At 38.2% G+C, this 25981-nt stretch overlaps 1 protein-coding gene across 4 annotated transcripts in view; it reads left to right on the forward strand.

The window, feature by feature from the left end:
• SH3D19 (SH3 domain containing 19) overlaps positions 1-25981 on the forward strand; it is an 84446-nt gene that overhangs the window by 8022 nt on the left and 50443 nt on the right. For all 4 annotated transcript variants that reach the window (XM_054064645.1, XM_054064643.1, XM_054064644.1 and 1 more), the window contains exon 2: positions 10938-10977. In XM_054064645.1, coding sequence (XP_053920620.1) covers positions 10938-10977 — 40 coding nt within the window. The remainder of the gene's footprint in view (positions 1-10937; positions 10978-25981) is intronic.

Below are 25981 nucleotides of genomic sequence, written 5' to 3' on the forward strand. Positions count from 1 at the left end.
CAGTGAAGGACAAAAATAAGTTTTGTGGGAAAGCGTAGATTTAGTGGTTGATGGCATAGAGCAGGAAAACTTCCCTTTTCCCCCCCTCTACCTTGAATGAATTTTGAAAGACACAGGATTTTGTATCAATATATATATCAATATTTTTAAATTGACCATCTGACCTACTGCTGTGTTACACTGTTTCAGGTGGTGTTGTAAATCAGTAGAAATTTGTGTGGATTGCGTATGTTACTCTAGAAATGTCAATTTGACATTCTGACTAGAGAATTTAGGATCTTCGTATAAGATGTAATGGAATTCTAAATAAGATGCTTCGAACATGTATTTTATTGGTTTATGAAGTCTTGCATATGTTACAAAACAAATCCCCATCTGCTTTCTGTGCCTGTGTGTAGCTGTATTTGGGTCCAGCTTGAAGAGCTGGATGAAAGCAAAGCTGAAAATGTTCACATCGTAGTACAAGCTGAATGCAACAGAACTTACTGTTCAATTTCTTTCCTACTGCTTTTTTTTCCCACTGTAAGCATTTTAAGAGGTTTTATTTATTTTGTGTATGAGTCACCATGTCAGTTAGCTTGTTCAGGCTTTTGGAGAAAATGTGATTGGATCAGAACATGCAGATTTCAGGTGATTGACATTGTCACTCCTATAACTGTTAGGGTGTACTATCTCAGCCTTTCAGAGCAATCACAGTAGCTCATATGTACCCCAACTGAAAAAAAATAACGGTAGAGGAATTTTATGATTTTCATGTCCTTAGGAACATGGTGCTGGATCACACAAAAGGTTCATCTTCTCAGGTAACCTGGTTCTTACATTTGCCTACAAATGTCTTCAGGAAAGTATGCAAGAAATATCTCCTAGGATTCAAATTTTATTTCCAAGAGAGATTTCTTCCCTTTTGCAGTCAATGTCTTAGCAGCTTCTCAGTGGCTGCATATGAAAGGCCCTGGTAAACAGTAACCAATGGATTAATGGTCCACAGATTCAATTCCTTTTTTTAATCATCTTACGCTTTTAGTTTTCAAATCTTACCTGCTAGTAAGGAACACAATTATTCATTATATATAGTCAGATACTACTACTTACATGATGGTTGTTATTTTTACTTGGTATTCAATAGTTCTTGCATTATGGTGATGAATTCTTATCTGTATTTTGGGTTATTTTAATATGGTTTTGAGCATAGTGACTTTCACTCTTAAAAACTTAAGTAAATTTTCAGGCATTGTGTTTCCTACAAAGGGGTTTCTCCTTCTAGACAGAATATTATATGCGTAAAAGAAGCTATTTGATTTTTTTTTTCCAACTGTCTGCACTGTAAATCTAGGGTGCAAAAACTAATAAAACTGTGAGACTTGGGATCGAAACAGAAGTTTTGGAAAAGATTTCTCACCTTCCATCTAGTTCTTTAAAAGTGGCGTTGTCAGGTGCCACAGTTCATCTGTAAGCTTTGTCATTTATCATGAGCTTGTCAACCTTTGCAAGTGTCTGAAGAAACACCCTGTGATCTCCAGACTGGAGTTGTGAAGTTCGCCTGAGAATGGAGCTCCGGAGGGTGGAGCATCTGCTGTATTCCATTGCTTAAATGTGTCAAGACGGTGCTTGGAAGAGTGTCACTACCAGCATGGGACAAGTATCACTGAGTGATGAGATGGGATAGTGCTGCATACCTCATGTATCCAGCACTTGTGGGCATAACTTCATGATGACAAATAGTATTTTTCCATGCTGGCGTGCAAAGCTTGCCATAGGTCACCAATACGATCCCTGGCAAGTGCGTGGTAGCTGCTTCCATGACATTAAGCGTGTTTCATTTCCCTGATTGCTCTCCACTAGCTTGATGTGGGTGCATCCATTATCAAGAGCTATTTAATTGAGGTGTGGTGGTGTGGTATTTTAGTCTTCATGCTGTAGCAATTTAGAGGTACTTATTAGTGTATTTACAGAGGTTGGGTGCTTTTGACAGGATCTGTAGGCCTTTTTGGGATGTGCACAGAAGTAGTGAGAGAAGAGGTCTGTGAGCGCATGAGTGCAGAGGTATTTCTCCAAGATCCCAAAGAACTGTAACAGTCTCTGCCAGAGTGCCCAGGAACCCTGGGTTTATCTGCCATAAACTCAGGAACCTTTGCTTCCAAGGTTTCTGGATGCTTACTGCTTTACCATCCATTTGCTTGGTGATTTGAAGTTGTTTTATGCTTTTTGAATCCCCTCATTGAACAGTAGGGAAACTGCTTCATGTTACCATGAGTAGCAACTGAAGGGATGGAATCTGCATTTAGAATAACAAGATGTGCTAGCCTGATGTCAAGGCTAGCAGCTAAAAGAATTACTTTAACAATGGCTTCTTTTTCTATTGTGCATTTTTTGAGAGGCTGGAAAGAGGAGGAAGTACAATTGCTAAATATTTGGTAGAAGAGATGAGAAGGCTCCATGAAATACTGTAATACACAGGAGGCCAGAGATAGGTGAAATCAGCTTTTGTCTAAAGTACGAAGGCCACATAGGAAGAACGAAAGGTGTATGCACCTAATATGAGTGATTGTTTTTAAGACATTTCTTAGAATTGTGACTTACAGCTTTCATTCTGTACGCAGGGAGACCACAGTATATTTATTATGACTCACATACGTTTTGTGAATTGTTGAATTCAACCATATTTTCAATTTTTAAATAAGCAATAATACACCAAGCTGTGTGTTGTGAACCTTACTTATTTTTGCTGAGCATGCTTGAAGTTCTTACCAAGTGGTAATAAAGCCATATGCTTAGGAAAAGTTGCTTGCCTCTTTTTCATTACTGCAGGTGGTGTTTCTATTCTGTAATTTGCTGTTTCTTTGTTGTCTGCCTCTTTTTTTCTCCTGTCTTCACTCTTTATAAAACATTATCATATTATGTTTTGGAGCTTAGGAGGATGTCTGTCTGTTCCATACTGGTTAGGCAAGTGGACCTGTTTTAAGAAGGTAATGGCACTGGTGTCTGGTGACTGCATCTTTCTGTCCTTGTCATAGTCACTGAGGACCTGTGGCCTTCCTCAGTCATCTGCTGCTCTTTGGCACTCTTACTCATTAGCCAGAACTTTCGATATGCACAGGCTGCTTGAATTGGCCTTCCATTTCAAATTCTTATCTCAAGTTGTAGTAATACCCTAATGTAGTGTTGGCCAGATAAGTCTGCACACCTTCACTGTCCCATGGACCAAGCAGATGGAGAAGACGTGGCCTCATAGTGATGAGCTGCAATGCACAGACAGGTATTCTGCAAGAGGTGAAATCGCAGTCCAAGGAATCCAGCTGTACCTGGTGACTTCCTTGAGGATGATCCTCAAGGACCAAAGAGCACGTTTATGCAGATTTACACACACAGAGGTTACAACAGTAATGAAGGAGTCTGAGATAACTTAAAGGGGGTTTAGGTAGATGTGTAACACTTACCTTGGAGTAGTTGTGGATAAACTAATCACACCTCAGTAAAATGTCTTCAGAATGCCAGGTGACTTGTGTCTTAAAAAATCAATTTTGGATGCTGATCTCTACATTATCAAATGATGTGCATTAAAATACAACATGTTCCAAGAACAGGTGGGTGCGGGGCTTTCTGTTTTGTGGAATACTAGCTTACAGTTGCACAACTTTTAAGCATGTACCCAATGCTAATTGATGAGAGTTATCCCAAGTTGCCTCAATTTATTGGTGTATACCAGCATCAGACAAATAAATTTTACAGTTTTGAACTAGTCCTTTTTATGATGTTTATACATCTTGTAATCTTTGTTATATGATAAGGGGAAAGAGATCTTTAGTACCACAAAATGGATTATTCCCCAAAAGAAAAATGCAATGCATGTGAGAAGCAATTGTTACGTTTGCTTTTCCAGAATATTTTTCTGTGTGACTGTTAGGCAGAATTACCAATATCACTGGGGGAAAATGTTAATAGGCTTATTTAAAATGTTCTTCTATAAAAAATCACTATTTGGAACAAAATTATTGAGGTGTAAGAATGTTCTCTTGTTAGGTGTCTTTATGTGGACTGAGTAAACAATTTGGGGATTCTTTCATCATAAATAGTGACAAAGGACCACAAAATATTCTGACAACAATCTATTGAATATATCAGTAGTATTTTAAGAGAAATAAATGCTGTTGTTTGCCTGGTGCAATTCTTCTGTTTTTATAGAGGTTGTTCTTTTGTGATTGAGTGTGTTGCAGTCGTTTATTTGAATAAGTAATTTTCTTTCTCTCTGTGTCATTTCATCACCCTAGTCTCCAAGTTCCTCCCAAAGTGCAAACCTATGCACTTACCTGCACTCATCGTAATGTCTAATTCCTAAACTGGAGGCAGTGTCATCTCTGTTGCTGTCAGCGACTTCACAGGATTAAATAATCAAGAAAGGATTTTTCTTGTTTGTTTCTTTTATAGCTGAACTAGTTTCCTGTGATACAGAAGTGGGACTATCTTCTGCTGATACTGCTATTCAGCACTGTATTGTGAATCTGTGTCTCAGGCACATTAAATAAGTCTTAACTTTCAAATGCACAATGCGTAAGATTACACTGGAGACATTTGTTGTTGAGATTTACCGTCTCAGCAATCAGAACATACTCTTTTTGGGCAAGCAAATTCAGGTAACTTTTAATTACTCAATGGGATAGGATTATTGGGTTGGCAGGGAGGATGGCAAAGGTGAAATTTGCATTGTTTTACAAGCAAGAATAAATATTCTTATTATATAGCATAGTAGACCAAGATTCTATGTTTTGAAAGTAGTAAGGTAGGGTGTGTTTTCTCAAGAACTGTAAATGGTTATCTGAAATGAATACAACAAAGGCTGTTTCTGCAACACACGGGGTTTGTGTCCGGGTTCCCCCACAGCCATGTGTCAGTCATGCTTAAGATTGGGGTGACTCTGACCTTAAAAAGCTGCAGGAATGCTTTGTGCTTAGGAAATTTGGTTACTGTTTAGTATTAAAACTGGCAGACTAGTGTCATTTCATTTGTGAGTTTGTTTCCCCCCGCGCAATGTACTGCTCCAGAATTCAGCAGCATACTGTAGAATTTAAAGCAAGTATAAAAACTGTCTGCCTTTACAGTTATAAACTTTAAGCGTGTTCTGGTTTTGTGGCCTTTTGGAGTAAAGGGAAAGCTTGTATATGAGCTAAATGAAAGAAGTTTCTTCCAAGCCTCTCATTAATCTCTTCTTGAACCTTCTGCCTTTTTAACAAGTGATAAGGGACTGTGCTGTTACGATGCTAAAATACATATATAAATGTTCAGGTTTATGGGATTTGTTGTATAGCAGTTCCTAATAAAATTGAGTGAAATTTATAGTTGATTCTATATAACACATTCATTTATGTTGTCCTGACTTCTTACCTGAGAGAAGTGCTAAAAAGAAGGGTCGCTGTGAGCCAGTGTGCCTTAGAGGGAAAGACAAAAAGATTGCAGTATCAATGGCAGTTGTTGCTTACCTCAGCACAAATAAAGCAACTAGCATTGAAATCACTGAACAAATGCAGAACATTTTCTCTGAAAATGTGCAGTTTAATTTGAGTGCATGCCCCATCTACACTGGCCATTTGAAATGGAAATTTGGGGCTCTTGATCTAATGTGGTTGCCTAATGAATACTATTGCACCATTTAACTATGATAAGCTGGGTAACAGTCAAATCAGGTTACTAAAGTAGAAAACATCTAGTTTCTACATGATTCCTTGTAAAGTTGCTGCATTGATCTTAGAATCTAGGTTTGTTAAGGCCTGGAAGCTGGTTGGCGATAAATGTACTTGGATCGAATTGCATAGTGTCTTTCAACAATTGCTTTCTTTGAGAATATGAATTCTGGGAATATTTTGGTGTTGCCAGCACTGCTTAAGAGCCCACTATTCCCATTGCTTGGTTTATCTAGAGGTTTGCTACTGTCACAGAAATATTATTATAAAAATCTCGTGCTACTTTTGATATGAAACCACTGCTGTGCCATCAGGGGCTAAAAATAGCAGAGATGGAGACAGCTGGTTGTTCCAACTACAGGTCTTTCAAGAGTGTTATGATGTCCTGCCACCTCTGGTAGCTGCTCAATTCAAGATCCATAATTAAGATGAAAAATGGAGTGTTTCCCAGAAATGGAAATGGTATGTACACCCCTTTGCTCCCTTTGGCCAATTCAGGTGTGAAAAGAGATCGAGCTGTGGGATGGGGTTAAAAGTAGGAGTTGCCTACCTCAGGCGATAATTGCGTTGGAAGTTCCCGAGTGGCTTTGCAAGTTGGACAAGGCAGAACGTGTGTTAACTTTCTACTCACTTTTCAACGGCATTTAATGTTTATACTTAAATTTTTTTCTAGTGAGAGCGCACTTTTTAGTTGAAGTCATTCTTAGCAACAAGGCACTTTGAAGAAGCTTGCAAAATAAACAGAAAAAAACAATGGCTCTGTTTGGTGTGAGTTGCCTTTTTCGTTTGCTGTCTTCCAGAGACAAGAGTGAATTAATGCCTTAAAAGCTATTGTCTTCTGCTTTGGTGGTCTTTTTGGCAAAAACCGATAAAATGTTGAGTCAGTTATTTTTCTCCTTATGCTTATATTTATTTCTCCTGATGCTTATATTTATATTTTCCTTGAGAAGATAAACTGTTCTATCATATTAAAAGCAAACAAGCAAAGAATATAATCTTACCATTCTTGAAGGGCAATAGAACCACCAGTTAAAGAAACCCGACCCTTTGTAAAGGCAATTGGAACATGGCATTTCTGTCTGCCCCTCAATATTGGAACGCTTTAAAAAAGGTGTAAGGTGTTCATGGTATTGATGAAACACACACAGCACAATTTTGTAAACAAACACTAGATTTGCTAAACATTGTGGTGTGAATAGCAGATCTTTGTGTCATGATGTTTTCCTTGATTCTTCTGCAGTGCTTGCTTGGCAGCAGTCTCCCCAGCCTCAGCCAGGAGTCTCTCACTTCCTCCACCTCATCTTCTCCACCTGCCAGCTCCTTGACTTCTTGCACTCTATCCTGCTGCTGAACAAGGATAATATATATCTCCTGTGCTGGCTGTATTTGTATAAGGGCAGCAAAGGCTCTGTAAAGGGTAGATGCCAGTATGAAGTGGAGAGAATCTCTTAAAATCTTGTCTGTGGGAGGTTGGAAGATGCTTAGTTCTTACGCACTGAGAGACTGCAAGTCTCTGGCAATGCAAATTGTGGATTGGAGGACTGGCAAAAAGAACTTCTTTCTGCCTGTAGAAGAACCATCTCTGTGATGTATGGTTGTGCTATCTGAGCTATCCTAACTAGCTGGCAAAATCTGCCCTAGTAAAATTAGGGAGATGATAGCACCACGCCACCTCTAGGGTAGTTGTAAGTAAATTTAAAACAGATCTGCCATGCTAGCATGAAGTCTGAACTACATACTGTTCTCCTCTATCAGGCTAGGGAGATCAGAACAGTCCATCAATCAAAATAAACTTAAAATCAAACAATCTTGTTTTCTTTAGGTTATTAGTACCAACTGCTTAGGAATTCCTAACCTATTTGACTACAGCTGCATACACAGTAAGGAACTGTATGCTTATGCTTTAGCAAAACAAGGATAGGGAAAATGGTACTGGTCACTCATCTGTGGAAGCTTGTGTCTGGAAGGTGGTATTTGTCACTGGAAGTGAAATTTGTTCCTGTAAATTTACTGTGCCAAGATGCAGACCACCCTGTTTATTCATTGTGCATGATAGTCCAGCAGACATTCAATGTTTGCTCTAACCTGAAGTGGTTTTGGCATCTAGAGTTTAGAATCGAAGGGTATACATTATTGTGCTAGAAAGACATCATGCCTCACAATGTTTTGTAGAAGTTTCTATCTTTGATATAGTGGAAAATCTGTACTGCAGAATTTGATTTTCAGATTTGCGGTAATATGGTCTTCTTGCTTATTTCTATTAGGAAAGATTACAGAGATATGTCTGTTGTTGATGTAAAAGATACAGAATAACAGAGAATCAGCTGTAGGCATGCACTTTTGTAACCCAAGTTTTGCAAGCCAAGGATTTGCTTGCAGAGTGAAGGAATAAGATCTGCATGTGTGTATGTTTAAATGTAACACGTGTGCATATTTCTTTAAAAAAAATAAATGATTTGCCTGTTTCTTCTGAGTGTTCGTATTCTAGAGGTGACGTTACTTGAGTTGGTGCTTGTATATAATGCCAAAACAGCATCTAGAATTGCAGAATTTAGAATTGTGGAATCATTACAGTTGGAAAAGACCTCCAAGATCATTAAGTTCAACTGTTAGCCCAACACCACCATGCCCACTAAAACATGTCCTGAAGTGCCACATCTGCATGATTTTGACCACCTCCAGGGTTGGTGACTCCACCACTTCCCTAAGCAGACTGTTCCAATTCTTCATTACTCTTGTGGTAAAGAATTTTTTTCTAATATCCAATCTAAACCTCCTCTGATGTGACTTGAGGCCATTTCCTCTCATCTTATCACCTATCACTTGAGAGAAGAGACCAGCACCCACCTCACTACAACCTCCTTTCAGGTAATTGTAGAGAGCAGTAAGGTCTCCCCTCACCCTCCTCTTCTCCAGGCTAAACAACCCCACTTCCCTCAGCTGCTCCTCGTAAGACTTGTGTTCCAGACCCTTCACCACCTTCATTGCTCTTCTCTGGACACACTCCAGCAACTCGAAGTCTTGTGTTGAGAGGCCCAGAATTGAACACAGTATTCAAAGTGTGGTCTCACCAGTGCCGAGTACAGGGGCATGATTACTTCCCTACTCCTGCTGGTCACATCATTTTTGACACAGGCCAGAATGCTCTTGGCCATGTAAGCACTAAATTGAACAATTCAGCTCTTTGAGTCTCTTACACTTGATACTAAATCAAATTTAAAAGATCAAGTTCACAGTAACCTTAAATAGGTAAGTTTTATTTCCAGATTAAAATGCTGTGTGCTTGTAGGTTTACATTTCTCTTTTTTTTTTTTTGTAGTAAGACCAGCGTGGATGTAGTAAGACCATGGATGATGTGTTTCCACTAATTTTAGCAGTAAATAAAATGTGTAAAAACTAAAGTAGTATTTCCTGTTTCAACAGTGAAACAAAGGGGAAAAGGGAATTGCTTTGATTTCCTGAACAAGCAAGTTGTAGCGGTATGGCTGAGCTGTGGTGAATCTGTCAACTGGACGTGGGCTGAGGGGCAGAGCTCCCAGATGCTGTGTTTACATGTGCTCCAACTTCTTTCCTTCCTTTTCACTGTTTTATTTGCACAATCTTTATAGAAATGGGAAGAGTTTGTCTGAATACTCTTAGGCTGTGGCGGCATACATAACAGACAGCATTGATAACAAGCAACAGATGGCAAGAAGATAGGAAGTCCTATCTTATTTTTTTCATTGCTCACAGGTAGAGAGGTTACGTGAACAAATGATAAGGATGGAAGGAACCTTTCTGTGTGTATTTGAACAACAGTTGCTGCAGCTCTGGTTTGAGCTATACCATGCTGTTTCTAGCTGACAGAGTGGCATGTGTTATGATGAAATAGAGATCGCTGTGAGTCAGAAGCACAATAAATTATACACTGTGTGGCTGTGACAGCTCAATAGGAGCACCTGTGGGTGGAAAATGCATTAGATACTTCTTTGAGCACTGTTGACGTGCAGTAGTTTTTTACCACTCTAATGAAAACATAATCAAATAAGCACATAAAACTTGGAGAAGAAAATATTTCTTCTGTACATAAGATAAAACTACACAAACCAATATGCACTATTAGAACAAATTTTATTTCAGATGCAGAGCTTTAAGGTTAAAAATACAATCTATGAGTATGATTTTATTTTTAGGAAGACTTATTCTTTATAGACAGGCTTTTCAGTGAAGTGTTTACTAGTATAGGAAAAATAGCTTTAGTTTTAAAATACACACAGATGGAATAAAAATAAAAATTACAATGGTCAGTGGAGATTATATGTAGCTGTAGGAATATCTTTCTAATTGCATGGTGGATCTTTCTGTAATAAGTAAATTTAAAAACCCTCTAATTTTAGAATATATGTGTTTTAGGAAGTCACAAATGTCACTCGCTTCTTTCAGGTAGTTAAAAAATCATATGGTAAGAGATATTCTGGACTTAAAATACAACTGATAATATGTTGATTCTAATACACAACTCTGCTTATTTTGCAGTGCTTAACTCTTAGGACAAGTCCTTTATACTTTCTTTGCATACTGATGGTTTCAAAAATCAAAAACCTTTTAGAAATATGTCTAGAGATGGCTTTAGCAACAGATTAATTGTTCAGCAAAAGAAGTTCATCCGAGTTTGAACTCGTGATTGCACTATGTAGTTTTTTGTTTGTGAGTCAATCTCATTTGTGCAAATAAGCTACTTGAAATACTCACAGGATAAACAAAACCCTTTCTGAAAACAGAGAGATTCTGTGTCTAGAACACCCAGAAGGTGAAGAGTTAACAATGGGGCTGCACTGGATTCAGTGTATTTGCAGATGTTGCTGCAACCAGCTGCTGATTTTTCTCCCATCCTGTTAGGGAACTCTGCCAGCCATGATTCATGGAATGATTTTTTTGCGCTGAGTAATCTGTGGTTTTTCTTTTTTCCTCTTCCCTCTCCCTTATTTTTACCCTAAACTAAAGTCCTATTCATTTTAGCTGAAGGGAGGGGAAGCTTCCAAAGCATTAATGTAGAAAGTTAAATATACCGTGTTTTGAGTAGAGGAATTTTAACAAATGTTAAACTCGTAGTAGTTTTACTTGGTCTTGGGCAGAGTAGCCCAGTACAGAAAACCAGTTTATAACAGAATCAGCTTTTGGTTTTACTAGTCATATGGTGTCACAGTTCCTTTAAGACCTCTGTACTGGTATTGCTAAAGACCATCCAACTTCTGTGCTGATATTATGCCTCTTTTCTCACAGATCGCTCTGAAAGAAATAAACCAGACTGCCGCTCTTCAGGGTAAGCACCATATTTCTGTGTTAATTCTTCCCTTCTTTTCCTTTTTTTCTTATTTTTTTTCCCTTTTATGGGATGAACTAGGATATTAGCCAGAAAAATATAAATGCCATTCTTTTACTTCTCTGTTTTGGTAACAGTAATGAAATACCAAAATAACTTCGTGTTAAAGGTAATTATTTTATATTCCTTATGAGCAAAATTTTCCAAGGAATCAGCAGGACTTAATACACTATAATTGTGTTCACTTAAAATCCAAAAGGCTTGTTTATGTATCACATACAAGGTTGTTTGGTAAAGTAGTGATTTAAGGCAAGAAGCCCTCATGACTTTTGCTTCTGTCTTCTTTAGAGTGTTTGCTACTGTAGCAGGGAAAATAATTCTTGATTCAGTCAAGAATTGCGACACTTTATTATTTATTCCATTAACTCTGATCCCATCATAACTAAGGTTTCAAAATTGAGAGAAGCAAAAGAACAAGTATTAAACAAAACACACACACAAACGTTTTGTGTTTGTTTAGAATTTCCATCCGCAATTGCCGTGAACTTTCTATGCTATTGATTTGCAAGGCCACATTTTCCTTTGAGCTTCTGAATGTTCTGTAGTTTTTATCTCCTTTTTTTTTATAATATATCTTTCTTTCTCATTTGCTTTATTGCCGAACTCTTCCTCTCATTTCTCTGCCAGGGAATAGGATCTTGTCCATATCCTTTGGTGGATAGTGGGATCTTAATGAAGTAAGGTGATCGATCAGACCAGCTAACACTGGCTTTCCCACTCCTTTGTGAAAAGCCTTTCCAAGGATGCCCCTGGTGTCCAGCCTTCTGACATAATATGACCTTTTAATCTGTTTTTTACAATCTGACTTTTTTGTTGTAGTTTCACAGTATGGTGGGGTAGCTAAAAGGAGGGGGAACCGAAGCCTCTTCTTACAGCACAGTTGATATGTGGTGTCAACTGTGTGATGTGATGTGATATAAGAGAGGATGTTTTTCCCTTCCTTCACTTACCCGCAACAGCTCTGTAGCCGTCTCCAGCACTGTGTTTAAGTTGCAAGGGAGTATTGTCTTTTTCTTTGATTACTTACATCTATTATTTAAAAGATCTATCACTGTATTTCCTTTTATAATTAAAGATACTTAACTTTTTTTCTTAAAATGATGCAGTTACAGTCTACATGTTTGAACTTTTATTAGATCAAGTCATATTACAATAATGCCAAATAAATCCAAGTCATTATCAAAAGGAAATCTAATTTTAGCAAATTGTTTAGTCTAAGATTGAAACCATTTCAGTCTGTTCTCCTTTCTTCTGACTGATCCTTTTTTGCTCTGGAGTGTATTTTAGAATTTCTAATTTGGAACCAAAAGTAAAGTAAAACTTAAGATTTTTTCCATGGAATTGGAATTTCAAATGTGGACCAGCTCTGACAATAAAACACTGCACAAAATTGTCTGGGTTCCAGATGCCAAATTCTCATGTGGAAAGCACAGAGAAATTAACTGTATAATGTAGGTTGCTCCTAATGATAAGAAAAATGTGACTTGTGACTTTCTATAGTCTTTCATTCCCGTCACTAGTGCATGTTTTCTGACCATTTCTATGTATCTTCTACCTCCTTCTCAACCTCAGTGGCCATTGTGCTGTGATAGTTCTGCTTTCCAGGATGAGTTATGAGGAAGAAAAGTCATTGTTTGAAGGGCAATGTGATTTTGTGCATGTCTTGCTGCTTCTTATAGGCCAGCACAGGCGCAGCCTGCCTTAGATAATGTACTCTGCTAATTGATACTTCTACACTTTGTGGTTCATCTCTCATTATAGTTGGATGCATAATCCTGTGGTGACAAATTGCAGGATGAGATTCTTATCCTTAGTCTGGCCATATCGTGTCTGGGAAAAGAGCTGCAGCTGCATGAAGACCAGAGCCCCTTGCTGTAAGAACTATAGGAAAACTAAATAGTGAAGAATGCAAGACTTAAAATGTAAATCACACTCCTCTTGTAACATGGACAACATTTCATAGCTGTTTGAGTTCCACTGGGGACAGTTTTATAGCTTATGCCATTTTATGATGAGCTACTATACCAATGACATTTTCGTCTCTAGGGGCAGCTCATGATAAGGGAAAGAGAAAATACGATGGTTCAAAGGCATCTTCTCTGCTTTTTCCTTAAGCTGCATGTTGTGGGATGCATTTCTTGAGTGCTCCACACCATCCCTTTCATGATCCAAAGTGGAGCCAAAATGACCTTGAAGGTCTTTGTACTTGAACTCAAGGTCTGGTTACAAGAATTTCTGCGCTAGAATTAGTATAAAATAATGGAGGTGGACATGGGGGTACTAGCTGACCAGATGAAGACATATGCAATGAGCCTTAAGAAAGGCGAGTATCCTAAGATGAAATACTGGGTGTGCATATTTCCAAGAGAGAGCCAGAGAAGTACAAATTTATTTCATACAGAGCTTTAGTGAGATCTTGCCCAAAAGTCTGCCCAGTCTACTCACAAATGTGGAATACTGGGATGAGGAAAAAAAAAGACCAAACACCAACTCCTCCTCTAATGTTAAGTTTTATTATGGAACACAAAGAGCTTAATAAAAAGATCACATGACAATATTTCTTGTGATCGCAGAGGTCTGAAGCTTGTCCTTTCCAACACCATATTCTTCTATGTTTCTGCATCAGCTTGTGTGTTTCTAGATCAGCTTGTGCTTGAGTCTTTGCAGTATTAGGGATGGAAAGCTTATAAAACAATGAAGCAGTAATAGTTTAAAAACATAGCTTGGACATAACTCATTTGCAATGGGAAGCACATAGATAGAAGAGTATATAAATGGTCTTTAATGTAGTTCCTTTTATGATGCCATTTAGATAATGTGGAGTGAAACATATTTATAGTGGTATGAGGAACTCTGACAAATATTCTGGTTTTGTTACTAGCCTATCAAATGTTTAGTATGGGAGAAATGCTATAGGAAAGTATTCTGAGTGATATTACTGGGATCTATCATGAAGCTGGGAGGAAATTTGGGGATAGAGGAACTGAAGACCATAGGTAATGGTTTAAAAAGAGAGAAATAGATACTAGATAGTGTATTAATAGACATTTTGTAAGCAATATCTTTTGCGTCTTTTGGCTATTAGCAACCATCTGCCGCACAGCAGAGTTTAGATAGTGATGGCGGCCTGTGGATATCTTTTTCAAGTAACATTCTGCACTGATTTTTTTTTTATTAAATATTAGCACATTAATAAGATCAGAACAGATGTTACTTGGATCCAAATAATACCTATAGCTATGTTAGATTTTTATCAAGAGGCGTTTAATTTCTTGACCTAATATGAACCATCCTTCATTTGTTCTATTTCAGACAGTATTAAAAATATGTCTGTACTGGCAACAGTGATCTGTAATTATCATTATTTCTTGATTTTACTGTCAGGTCATGCACTGTTGTCTCTGATAGCTTCAGGTGATGCACTGCTGTAACACAGGTCAGTTAGATCAAAAGAAGCAGACCCTTTAGTCATATGTCTCTAAATGTTTTCAAACTGAAAATTATGATAGTAATAGAAGAAAAGATTTCAGATATTTGTAGTTAATCCGTGAACGTGAGTAAAGGTCATAAAAGGAACTAAATTAATTTCATTATACTTTTCTTTTTTTCTTTGGTATAAAGATTATGGATCAAAAAAATCCTGAAATACAGTCTTTTAATGTAATATAGTTCATTGTAGTTGCCTTGACCTTGGGGATGAGAAGATGAAGGTAGCTAAACACAGCAACAATTTATTGAGACATTTAGTAGCATATCAATCACTTGAAGTAAGAGATTTTGATTTTTAAAATCTAGGAGTGTACTTTGAAAGCTTGCCCTCAAAATGGGGAGAAGGAAGAAAATAATTAGTTCATTTCTAGGAAATGATTCTAGGTTTTACTGGCATATAGTCTGTCTGCTGATAGTAATGTGTTAAGTTTATGGTTGCCTTCATTTGATTGAACTAAATTGGGCTTTTTTATTTGAAATACATCAAGTCAACAATACAAATAGACGCAACCCTCCTTTTTTTTTTTCTTTATAATGAAGCACTCAAAGTGGCTGATCAAAGGGACTACAGATCCTTTTAGTGAGCATCTGGTAAATCAAGCTATCATTTTTATGAATCGTATTTTGAATCTTACTTTGGGTTTAGTTTTTTTATGTAGCAGAATTCCATTAGTGAAAGCTTCTGCATTTCTATTTCTTCTACTACATAATGTTGTTCTTGTGAAATTGTGTTTAATAACTGCTAGAGTAGTGACCTGACTGTATGTTAAGAATGTGTTTCCCCAGATCATCTGTGAAACCTGAAATAAATATTTTAACTAAGAACTTAAGCCTTTAACAGGGCATGAAAGGAGTCTTAAGGCAAGGCCAGAGAACATAGTGGAACTGCCCTCACTTTATAGTTAAACCAATGTGCTTTTACAAATCAATATGCTTTTGAGATCTTGAGAAAACAGACAGTAACAGGATTTTCTATGATGTAACCATTGCAGTGAGTCATTTAATAATTCCAGCTTTGCATATGTGAAGGGCCATATGAGAGTCCTTCCTTCTGCCACAGAAATTATGCTACCTCCTAACCTCTGAAGCCTGGGGTTCTACTTTGAAGCCTCTCACAAACTGCTGATGACATCTGTGCACATAACAACTTGAGGTTTTTGTCTTCAGGAGTAATGTTGCTGCTAATTTTTTATAGGTTGATTAACAGACTTTGTGTGTTTTGAGTAAATTTAAAATGCAGATTGCTCTACTGGAATTGGGCAATGGAAAGGGCGAGAGGTGCTCTTGTAACCCTGCTGAAGACCTCTGCTTCTCTCTTGTGCCTTAGTCAAACTGACAGAATCAGAAGTCTCTCCACATTAACTGCTGCTTCTGTATTGAGAAATCACAGAAAGGTGGAAATATTGGTGGGAAGGGACCGCTGCAGGTTATGTAGTTCAACATCTTGTTCATAGTGGGAAGATGCTAACACTAGATCAGGGGAATGATATCTTTTCTAGCCAAGTCTTGAAAAACTCCCTGGAAAAAGAGATTGGCTCCACTTGTTTTCTACCCACTTAAAGGCTGCTTGTCTGTTTCATATTAATTGAATTTTGAAATTATAATGTTGCGAGAGTAAATGTCAAAAGAGCCAGTCTAAATCTAGTTCTTTAGTTCAAACACTGGACAATATAATATCCAGAGGGACCAGATGCATTCCTACAAGCATCCCGAAATAGTTTTTTGTTGCTGTCATTCAGAAGCCTCGTATTGTCTGCTAGCAATGTTTGCATTACCTTGTCAAACAGAAGTTCCAGTTTCCACAGAGGAAAATTTCAGGCTTTTACCCATCCAGCTAGTGTTTCAGATCTGAAGTTTGAGACTTTGAACCTAGCTGACAGTCAATCTGAAAGGGAAGAGTTTTGTGTAGAAGAAAGAACGAATATTGAGAGATGATACTTGTTTTACTGTTTCATTCTTATTCTTTATAGTTAGCTTTTATGATTTTTAGTCTAGGGAGTAGCAGGTTCCTTTTGACCTGTTCAAACCCTAAAAGTAGGTTGTGAAAAGAGGAAGGTCCTGCTTTTGTAAACACCCAATAGGTCAGAAGCTTATGTAATAAAAAGTATCTAGTCTGTTTCGTAAACCCTTGAGTGCAGTTTCCCAGTTTCCCTGAGCTGAGCTAAGCCTGTGCCGCTGCAGAAGGGAGAGTCTCATTGCCTCCTTTGGGCTGTTATCAGTGCTCATGTGGTCAGTTGGATCAGAAGGCTGATCTCCAGAGGAAAAAATGACTTTCTCTCCACTTTACAGATGAAGCAGGTTCAGCAGAGGAGGGCAGAGTGATTTCTTGCAAGTCGCACAATAAATCAGTGACAGACCTAGAAGCAGAGGCTCGGTATTGTGATTTTTGTTGTTGGTATCTAAAATGTAGGATCACATGGCTCAACTTTTTTCATTCCAAGAGCTAAATTTTGGGCTCACACGCTTGTAGTGTGACTGAAGTGTGACAATCTGACTGAAGAAGTGTGGATTTAAACTGCTGAAACTTGAGATTGGAATCTGCTTATTTGTCTTTCTTTTGTTTATCATGTGTTTCTGGTCAGCAGCACGTGCAGTGAATGTCAGAGATGGTCCTCCAGGGAGTAGAATAAACTGGAGCAATTTTATGCAGCATATTTCTTTGACAGCTTCTTTGCCGCAATAAATAATTATGTTTAATTTATTGTTTGCAATGTTAATTTTCCCTGCAGAGTGTATACTTACCTGTAAATGACAAAAAAAAAAAAAAAATTACAGGTGAAGCAAAGGAATAGATGGCAAATGCATTCAGCTCAGTTGTTGGCAATTAGGGATTGTGGGGGTATCTAGAGCCTGTTGCTGCTGGTGTTTGTTTTAATGCTGCCAATTCATCACTGTTGCATTGCGGATTTTTGCGGACCTATTTATCTCACAGATAGTGGTAAAAAGTTATTGTGAAGGGCACATCCTAGCCAGCCTTCCAGATTCCTTATTCCTAAACACAGAAGAAGGTTTTGTTTTAATAAAAGAGAGCTCTGTTCCTGGTTTCTGCAAAGGGAATTTTGAAACACTGTTTGCTTTGGTGCCTTGAACAACTCCTTCCGTTGTCTGGGCTGCTCTCCAGTGCTTATGCTAATTCATAATGGAAAATAATGCTGAGAATAAGATGGTTGTGGAAGGAGTAAAGAGAAAAGGGTTCACTCTCCTTCCTAACTAAAAGAATTTCAGTGCTCTGTTGGGCATCTTGTGTAGATGAACAAGTTTCAGTCTCCTATCACCTTTCAGAGGAGACTCCTGTACAAGCTACTGCAGACCAGTTACAAGGTCACTCTCCTTGTGCATTAAGAGAATTGTCTGGGACATAAACGACCCTGATAGACCTTAGTTCTAGAAAAGGTGGTTTGGGGAAGCACACAATTACACATGGCAGGGTTTTTTTTTTAATCATGGAGCTTTCCTTTTAAAGGAAATTTTAAGAATAATTCATTTTTTCCCAATAAAGTGGCAATAATTCTCTTAAAAACAACCATATGGCTTTGTATTTTAACCCTGCTCTGAGGTGGATGGAAGCTGTGGGGAGAACTGGAATTCTCTGTTTATAAGTAACATGTGATGGGCCAAATGAATCGGGCATGGTTATAATTCTGCATCTTTGGTTATTCTTCCCCTCCCCCCCTCCCCCCAAAGATATTTCAATGATAAATAGTACATGACATTGATCTAACGGATGGGAAGGAGGGCTGGAAGACAATTCTTTCCAAAGGTATTTGTAGTAGTCTCAAAGAAAATAGAGAAGGAGGAGGAGCTGCTAGGGGAGATGTATGGGATATGTATCAAGGCTGAGGAGACAGATTTGGTAGGTTGTAGCCTTCCAGCTCAGAAGTAGTAGTAGTAGCAGTGGTAGTTCAGTTCTTTCTGAAATAATGTAGTCTTGATATTTTAACAGTGCTGGAGCTGTTGTTTAAGCTTTGATTTATTTCCTGAAGGATTTGTGTAGGTTTCTGTCTATGCTCAGGTCAGTATCTCCATTTTCCTTCACCTCTGGAATTTGAGTGGGAGAGCTCAGTTTGCAGTTTTATTGTGTTGGTTTCCATGGCCTCTTACTCTGATGTGCACAAAAGAGAACAGATTATTACTTCTTCCTTTTTTTTTTTGTTCTTTTTTTTTTCTGTACTGCTCACCTACTTTGTCATTTCATTGTTAGTTACTCTTTAGTGTCTGCAGATGATTCTAGTGTAGGAATTAGTTATCTTAAGTAGCATCTGATTTGACAGGTTGAACATTGAAATGATTGATCAAGTATTCTTTCAAAGCATGTTAAAATTGCATCCTCACTGCATCGGGGGCGGAAAATATTCCTGGTGAGTCCTGTCACAGTGATAGTTTCTTCCTTCTTCCTATATTTCTGCCTAATGCTTGCTGTGCACTTTGCACAGCTATACTTTTGGCTCTGCTCCTGTCATTTGTGTGATTTTGCATTTCTGATTTTGCTACAAAATTTCTCTTTTCAAAAGTGGTATTTTGCTCAGTGCAGGTATCATCATTTGAATTTACACCATGTTTACCTACAAGATTTATCCTGGTTTTGGCCATCTCGGACAAACCACAGATTCAACTAAGCTAGTATTAGCCCTTAGCACAGACAAGGGTGAGCTGCCTTTGTATCTGTTTCAAAATACTTCAGCTTCGGGAAGAGAATTAAGATTCAGTGGTACAAAAAGTCGTGTTGCCTGTTCCCTTGGAGGCTACAACCAAGGCAAGTCCTGGACATGTCCTACAGAGGACTGAAATTAGACCACATGACTCTAAAACTGGGAAGTATTTATATAAGTATGGTCTTTATAGGTATGCATACCCACCTCTTAATCTTGGGAGACTTGTTATGAGAGGGTTGTCTTCTGTTCTGGGTGTACGAAACATTCCCATCTCTTGAGGCTCAAGACAAAGGTTGACTTGTAATTACTGCGAAGGTCCAAATCTAATCACGATGTTCCAACCACAAATAATGATTACTTTGTTAAATCTCTCTTTTGATCTACAACATAATATCTAGCTCAAGCAAAAGGAGTACCTCAGTGATCTCATGTTATAGTAAGCATTTTTTTTGCTTGGAATAAATGCTAAGTGGAAAGAAATAGCTTTGGGTTTATTCTTATAGTTCTTCTATTCCATATTGTCTGGACTTCTGCTTCCCCATCTCCTCATACAACAGCATATCAGTATTAATACAGTTCTGATATCAGTTCAGGAAGTTTCCCTCCTCTCCCAAGAAAACAGTTTGTTTTGAGCACTGCTTTTAAGACAACTGTGTTGTTCTATTATGTCGTTTCCACTGCCTCTTCTTAAATACTACGTCCATGATTAGCCAAAAGCATGCGGTGTTCCTGAAGGGTGAAGGTTGAGCAGGTGGAAAGGAAGAGGACAAGTACAGTAGTGACAGCTGCAGGAGAGGCTTTCTCCCCACACTGTACTGGTGTATACGACACAAGATTGTTTGCATTACTTCCATCTTCCTTCTCAGGCTGTTGACAAGGAAATGTGTTCTGTTAAATGAACATTTTGCAGTGTGGACAGTGCTTACTGTTAATAACAGTATTTATTTTTTTCCGTCTAGAACAGATCTGAAATAATGACACAGTTCTCTGTATTTCCTTTAATTACTGTTCCCATACTGTCTTTTGTAGGCTTTGTTAAAGATGTCTGTTAGTATTTGAATTGACAAAATGCGCTTCTTAGTGGGGTAACTGCCTTGCTGCAGGTGCTACGCAGGTATTTTGCTTAGTGTAATAAAGATGTACTTGAATGTCAATATAAAACCAAATTATTTATATTCTTAGAGGGCATAAAATAGAAATCGCCAGGATTATTTTCACATTAAAAATAAATCAGTGTTTTCATATGTCTTTGAAAAGTAAACAACCCAAGATTTGTCCTTTTCTCTCAAGTTTTATCTTATTAGAATAACTGAAGTAACTGGAAAAAAAGGCAAAGCTTTCAGACATACAACCTCCTTTGATCCTGAAAGACAACTAAGGGTGTAAAAAATCTACTCTTTGTGGAGTAGATCCGAAGTCCACCTATTCCAGTATTCTTATTCTATCTTTGCTTATGTATGAAGTGGAAGCCTAAGGGAGAAGATAAGGTTAAAATAAGCGTACATGGGAAAGTATCAATGCATTCTGTCAGCATCCAGATTTGTGTGGCCTGGGGCCCCTGAGAGAGGTGATGCTTTGTATTTATTATCATAGCCCTCAATGGGATTTCTTTGGGTTTTTTTGAATTTTCATGCACTTTTAGCACCCACAGCTTAACCTCATGTTCCATGCTGAAAAATCGCTTTGACTCTTTGAAACTTGGTGTCTGCCAGTTCTATATAATGCCTTCTGCTTCTTTTAGTGTAAGAGACTGAGCTGTCATTCCCTGTAGCTTTGCTGCTTCTTGATGAAGTTAAAATGCCTGATGTTAATCAATTAGGCAGTTGTAAGGAAAAGGACACTATTACTTTTGGAGGCCCAGAGGCATGTTAGGCACGGGGAGGGGAGGATAAGGTTTTTGGCTGATTGTGAAGAACACCAATGATTTACTGCCTATGCAGTTAAGGGTATTGCTGAGACTGAAGGTTAGAGAAATTGATCTTTTGTTGTCCGAATCCAGAGCCTTTAAGCTGCACTGGTGATGTAAAAAAAAAAAAAAATATATATATTTTCTAAGCCTGTCTTTGTAAAGGCTTGGGATCAAGAGTCAAAGGTCAGAGATTAAGTGGTTGTTTATGAGGGAAGGGGAGCCACACTGATCGCTGTTTTTTTCTGTTCTTTCAATCACCTGAGTAAACTGAACCTGATACTTTGTGGCTTTTGATTTCCTCTGCCTAATTTACCTTATGGCATATGGCAATACTGGAAGAGCATGGAGGAACATAAGAAGGAGTTATGTGTTTTGGCGATTTTTATGAGCTAGGGAGGGGCATTGGTTTCCATGGCTGTGAAATATTTTGGCAAGGTATTTCTTATGACTCTAGTTCTGGTAAGGTCCAATTCAATCTGTTCTACAAGGTGTTTGTTTCTGAAGCTAAATTTAGTTGAGTGGGGAAAGGTGATGATAGTGATTATTTCTTCCAAACTATAACCATCTATTAAAGGCTGCAATATTTACTGATTTGCCATATAATTTGAGGTCCATGATGTTGTAAGACAACCAGGGTATATGATTGAGGATGGAGGAAGTTCTTCTTGTCTTGCAATACGTTTGCATGGTGACTTGCTCAAAGATGAGATTTGTTTTACTGGAGAGGTTTCCCCAGTAGGTAAAGGTCTTCTGTTGGTTGTTGAGGTAGGTGTTTTAACTGTTCTTATAGCAAATTCAGCGCTGTGCCTGCCTGTCAGGGTTTTGCAGTGTGTTGGGTGTAGATGCAGATTTTGGAGGTGTAGGTTTGATTTCAAAAGTCTGTTTGGCTCTGATAGTGGATGCTTCTCTTTCACCCTTAGAAAAGTTTGTGAGTATCTGTGAGTATCTGAAAACTCGTCTGGTTTTCCCCAACTGGGGACAACAAAGATACTACCTTTACCTACATGCCATGCCCTACCTACTACATGCCTGTAGAGTCATAATTACAAGACTTGAAAAATATTCTTTGATGCCTGTCTTTTGGGAATGGTTGACCTTAATCTTAGAGTTGATAGATATTTGTGAATGGGTAAAAAGGACTGCAGTTTAGGGTAATATTTAAACTTGGAGGTAAACATTGTATACCTACAGATGGATGAATGTATGCTTTGATGTTATGTAGTGCAGTTTTCTGAGGAATCATTTTCTGTATTTTGTAACCAAAAGCTCCGTCTATATCTGTGGAATAGAAGAAAAACAAGCGTTTCAGTGTTTTTGAAGGAAGGGCAAGGGAAGAGTGTATAGGCAAACATGCCATTTCTCTGACTGAGCTGTCTGGAAAGACAGGTCTGGTGAAGGGTGTGGTATTGAGATTTTACTTTACAACTTCTGTGCACTGTGCATTCTGCAAGGGCCACGGTTACAAGTTTATGGACCTCATGTGCTGTAGGGTGTAACTGGGTGACTCAACAGTCTGTTGGAACAAGATGTGATCACGCATGTAGATGGTTTTACTTTTGTGAGGCTTTAACGTGGCAGGGTTGAAAAGATATGTTTGTTAATGCTTGTTAATTATGTATTTTATTTATAAATATAAATGACCAGTTTGAAGCCAGTATGTCTCTTTGTAAGGATGATTTTGTAATATTCTTACACACATTTTTTTGGCTGCTTGTTCACATTTACATTGTAGAAATGTTTTTGTTTTTTGTTTTTAAGTGATGAGCTAAAACTTCACTGCATATAAAACTACATATTTGTTGCATATGTATTAATATATCTGTTCTGTAGACTGTCCTGTCTTTGCTTTCCACATATATCTATAATTAAAACAATGATGAAGTTCCTTTTGTTTCCTCACTCAGCTAAAGCTTAAATTCTAGTACATTCATGTTGCTTGTTTGACTCATGGCCGACAAAGTTGAATTAGGCTTAAGGAGTATGGGAATCCTATGGGATGGGACTTGTCAAAAGTGTTCAGCATTGGCTGTTGTTGTATTTTGATATTCTAAAAGATACTCAAATGATGTTTTGGTTCTGAAGTCACACCAGCATCGAACACTTCTCCTAGCCCACTTCTGTGGCTGCAGTTGGACTTTACATTCTTAATCTAAAGCCAGGTGGTTTTTCGATTACAAGGCTGGAATTGTGTGCTCTTAATTTCTGACTAGGCAGGATCCAGAAACTATCTTAACTGCTCAGTGTAGATGCTATTTGGTACTGTCCTTTGGAAGTGAGACTAAAATTATCCATCTGTGGGAGGCCTTACATTTCCTTAAGATTCCCTGGGAACTCCTTCCTCATACATGCACTATTGTCCTGCTTAACACATGAACAACAGTTGAAGCAAACGTGCCTATATTTTACAGATTATTTTCACAAAAGAAACAGACAGATCTAGGCAAAATAAGAAACACCTATACCTCGTACCCTTGGTTTGATTACTCCTCTGAAGTCTTTGAAGTCTGTATGCTTGCAAGCACATGAGCATTCTTCTCCAGATTCCTCCCCTCTAGCTCATGAAACCTCTGCGTCCTGCTGAGTTCTGCCTAGTTCTGCCCTTGCTGCCAACACCCTTTTGTTCCTACTTGTTCCTCTCTGGAGCCATGCTCTGTTGTATTTCTATTCCTAAGCTTCTCAGCCTCTATGATTTCAAAGGCCAGCTGAAAATACACTCATCTTTTGACTACTTTGGGTGATTTTCTCCTACCCCTCCTATTCTCTTCTTTGTTGATATGGAGGTAACTGGTTTAATAGGGATTGAAAATACTCGTTGTACATCAACATGTTATCTATTTTATTAGTAGTCATTATTAATGCTTCTAGTCACATGATGGCATTCACATTCCCTTTACAAAACTTTAAGGATAACCTTTACACTATACTTATAAGTTCTGTGAAGTACACAGACTATTTAAACCAAATCTAATATCCATACCTGATAATAGGTAAAATTCAATAAAGATACCTGTGGATCCAGATCAATGGGTTTTCTTTATGACTTTGTCCTGTTCAGCCTGCATGATTCAATCAGGTTTTATTCATCTGTGATGTCAATTATAAAGGTTTTTGTGCTCATTCAGCCACCAGATTCTATTTGATATACAAAGATGTATAAAGCAAGCAAACTGCCCTGTCAGTGGCTAGAGTGGGCTTTGATTTAGTGACTGAAATGTTACTGCAAATAATTGAACTAAAGAACCATTCTTCAGAAACAAGTTTTGTTTTGTATTGTTTAGCTGCAGAAGCATAGGCATTGTCATCTTTTCCCATATGCTAATGTAGAAACTACTGGACTTTAATAGTAAAGAATTTCCATCAGAAGCAACTGCAGCTTGCAGCTAAGTTGTTTTATCTGAAGGAGTTGGTTCTTACCTTCAGTTTTCTAACCCTTACTTCTGTGTCTGAATGTATTGCTGGCTGGGCCAAAATATCCTGTTATCGTCACTATGACAATTCAGTGATACTTGCATTTACATTTGCCGTGCTACATTGCTATTATGCTATTATTAAAATTATAGGTGCTTTCTACTGCTAGAAATATTTGCTATCGAGGTTAAGTTGTCATTAAAGCATAAATACGATTTATTAATTTTAATCAAAACATACTACCAGGATTATCACAACAATAAGTAAAAATGTGTTGATAGGTGGCACAGAGAAGAATCTTCTTAGCTGTTACAGGAGGACCAAACACTTCTGCAAATAAGCAGATAACTCCATTCTTGTAACATACATTTTATTGAGAGCTGAAATCAGAAAATACACGATGAAGACTGAGAATAACTCGATGCATGCTCTGAGGATTTGCCTTTCTGGAATGTGCGTGTTCATCCAGTCATCTTCAGGGGCCAGTTGCAATTCAGCTCAGGTTGTTGCCTGAAAGAAAATGTTAGGGGAAATCTTTCTAGCATGTATGTAGCTTTGGATCAGGAAAGTGTTAATTCAGGGTATGCACTAGCTGAGTGACTCAGAGTCACAAAAAATCTGGGAGGTGTTTCAGCTTCAAGATCTAAGCTGGGCATCATTAAGTGTAGAAGCTGCTGCAACCTCATGACTTCTATTTTGCTGTGAGAAGCAGAGTGTGAAATGTTATCATCTGCTGCCATGATCTGCTTTGACTTCCTGCCTCTGTTCTGCCTTAAAATTGAAGGTTCGGTTGCTAAAATATGATCCCCAAGTATGACAGTGACAAGCACATGAATATGTAATAAGTGGTTGAAGAAACTGCTAGGGAGCAATTCCTGAAAGGATTTCCCTATGCTGATCAATGTGAACTGTTTTAATTAGCTGAGCAGCTGGATTTTAGCTGCTTCTTAACTACATCCTCACTTGTCCAGACAGTGGGAAGTCACAGTTGTGGCATTCATTAAGTGATGCAGAAGCAGACACCCTCAGCATAGTGATGAGGACTGAATTGTCACTGGATTTAATTACTGATTCAGAATTTCTTGGTTTTGGGGCTGGACCCAAGAGAGAAGTTAAGTTGTACCAAGGTGAGTCTGACTTCCTAGATGACTATATCTGTACTATTGAGCATGTGATTTCTTAGGTGACTGGATCTTTATTAGCCTTCTGTACCCACAGGGCCGTGACAATACCCCATGATTTAGCACAAAACCTCTTAATTTTACAGAGGGACCACCGTGGTGCCAGGCTGCTGGCAGCTGCTTTTTTCTGGTGCTTGTCTGATCTCCCAGGGAGCCAATCTGGAAGACCGATACTAACAGAGTGGGAGGGAAGTGGATTAACTCATAGGGAGTGTGGGGGGGTGTGTGAGGAGAACAGTTGACCTGAGACAAAGACAACATTTGGTGATTTGCTTTCAGATTAGGTGCAGAGCCATGGATTTAAG

This window comes from Cuculus canorus, chromosome 4, assembly GCF_017976375.1.
Source record: "Cuculus canorus isolate bCucCan1 chromosome 4, bCucCan1.pri, whole genome shotgun sequence".
In the NCBI taxonomy this organism is placed as follows: Eukaryota; Metazoa; Chordata; class Aves; order Cuculiformes; family Cuculidae; genus Cuculus; species Cuculus canorus.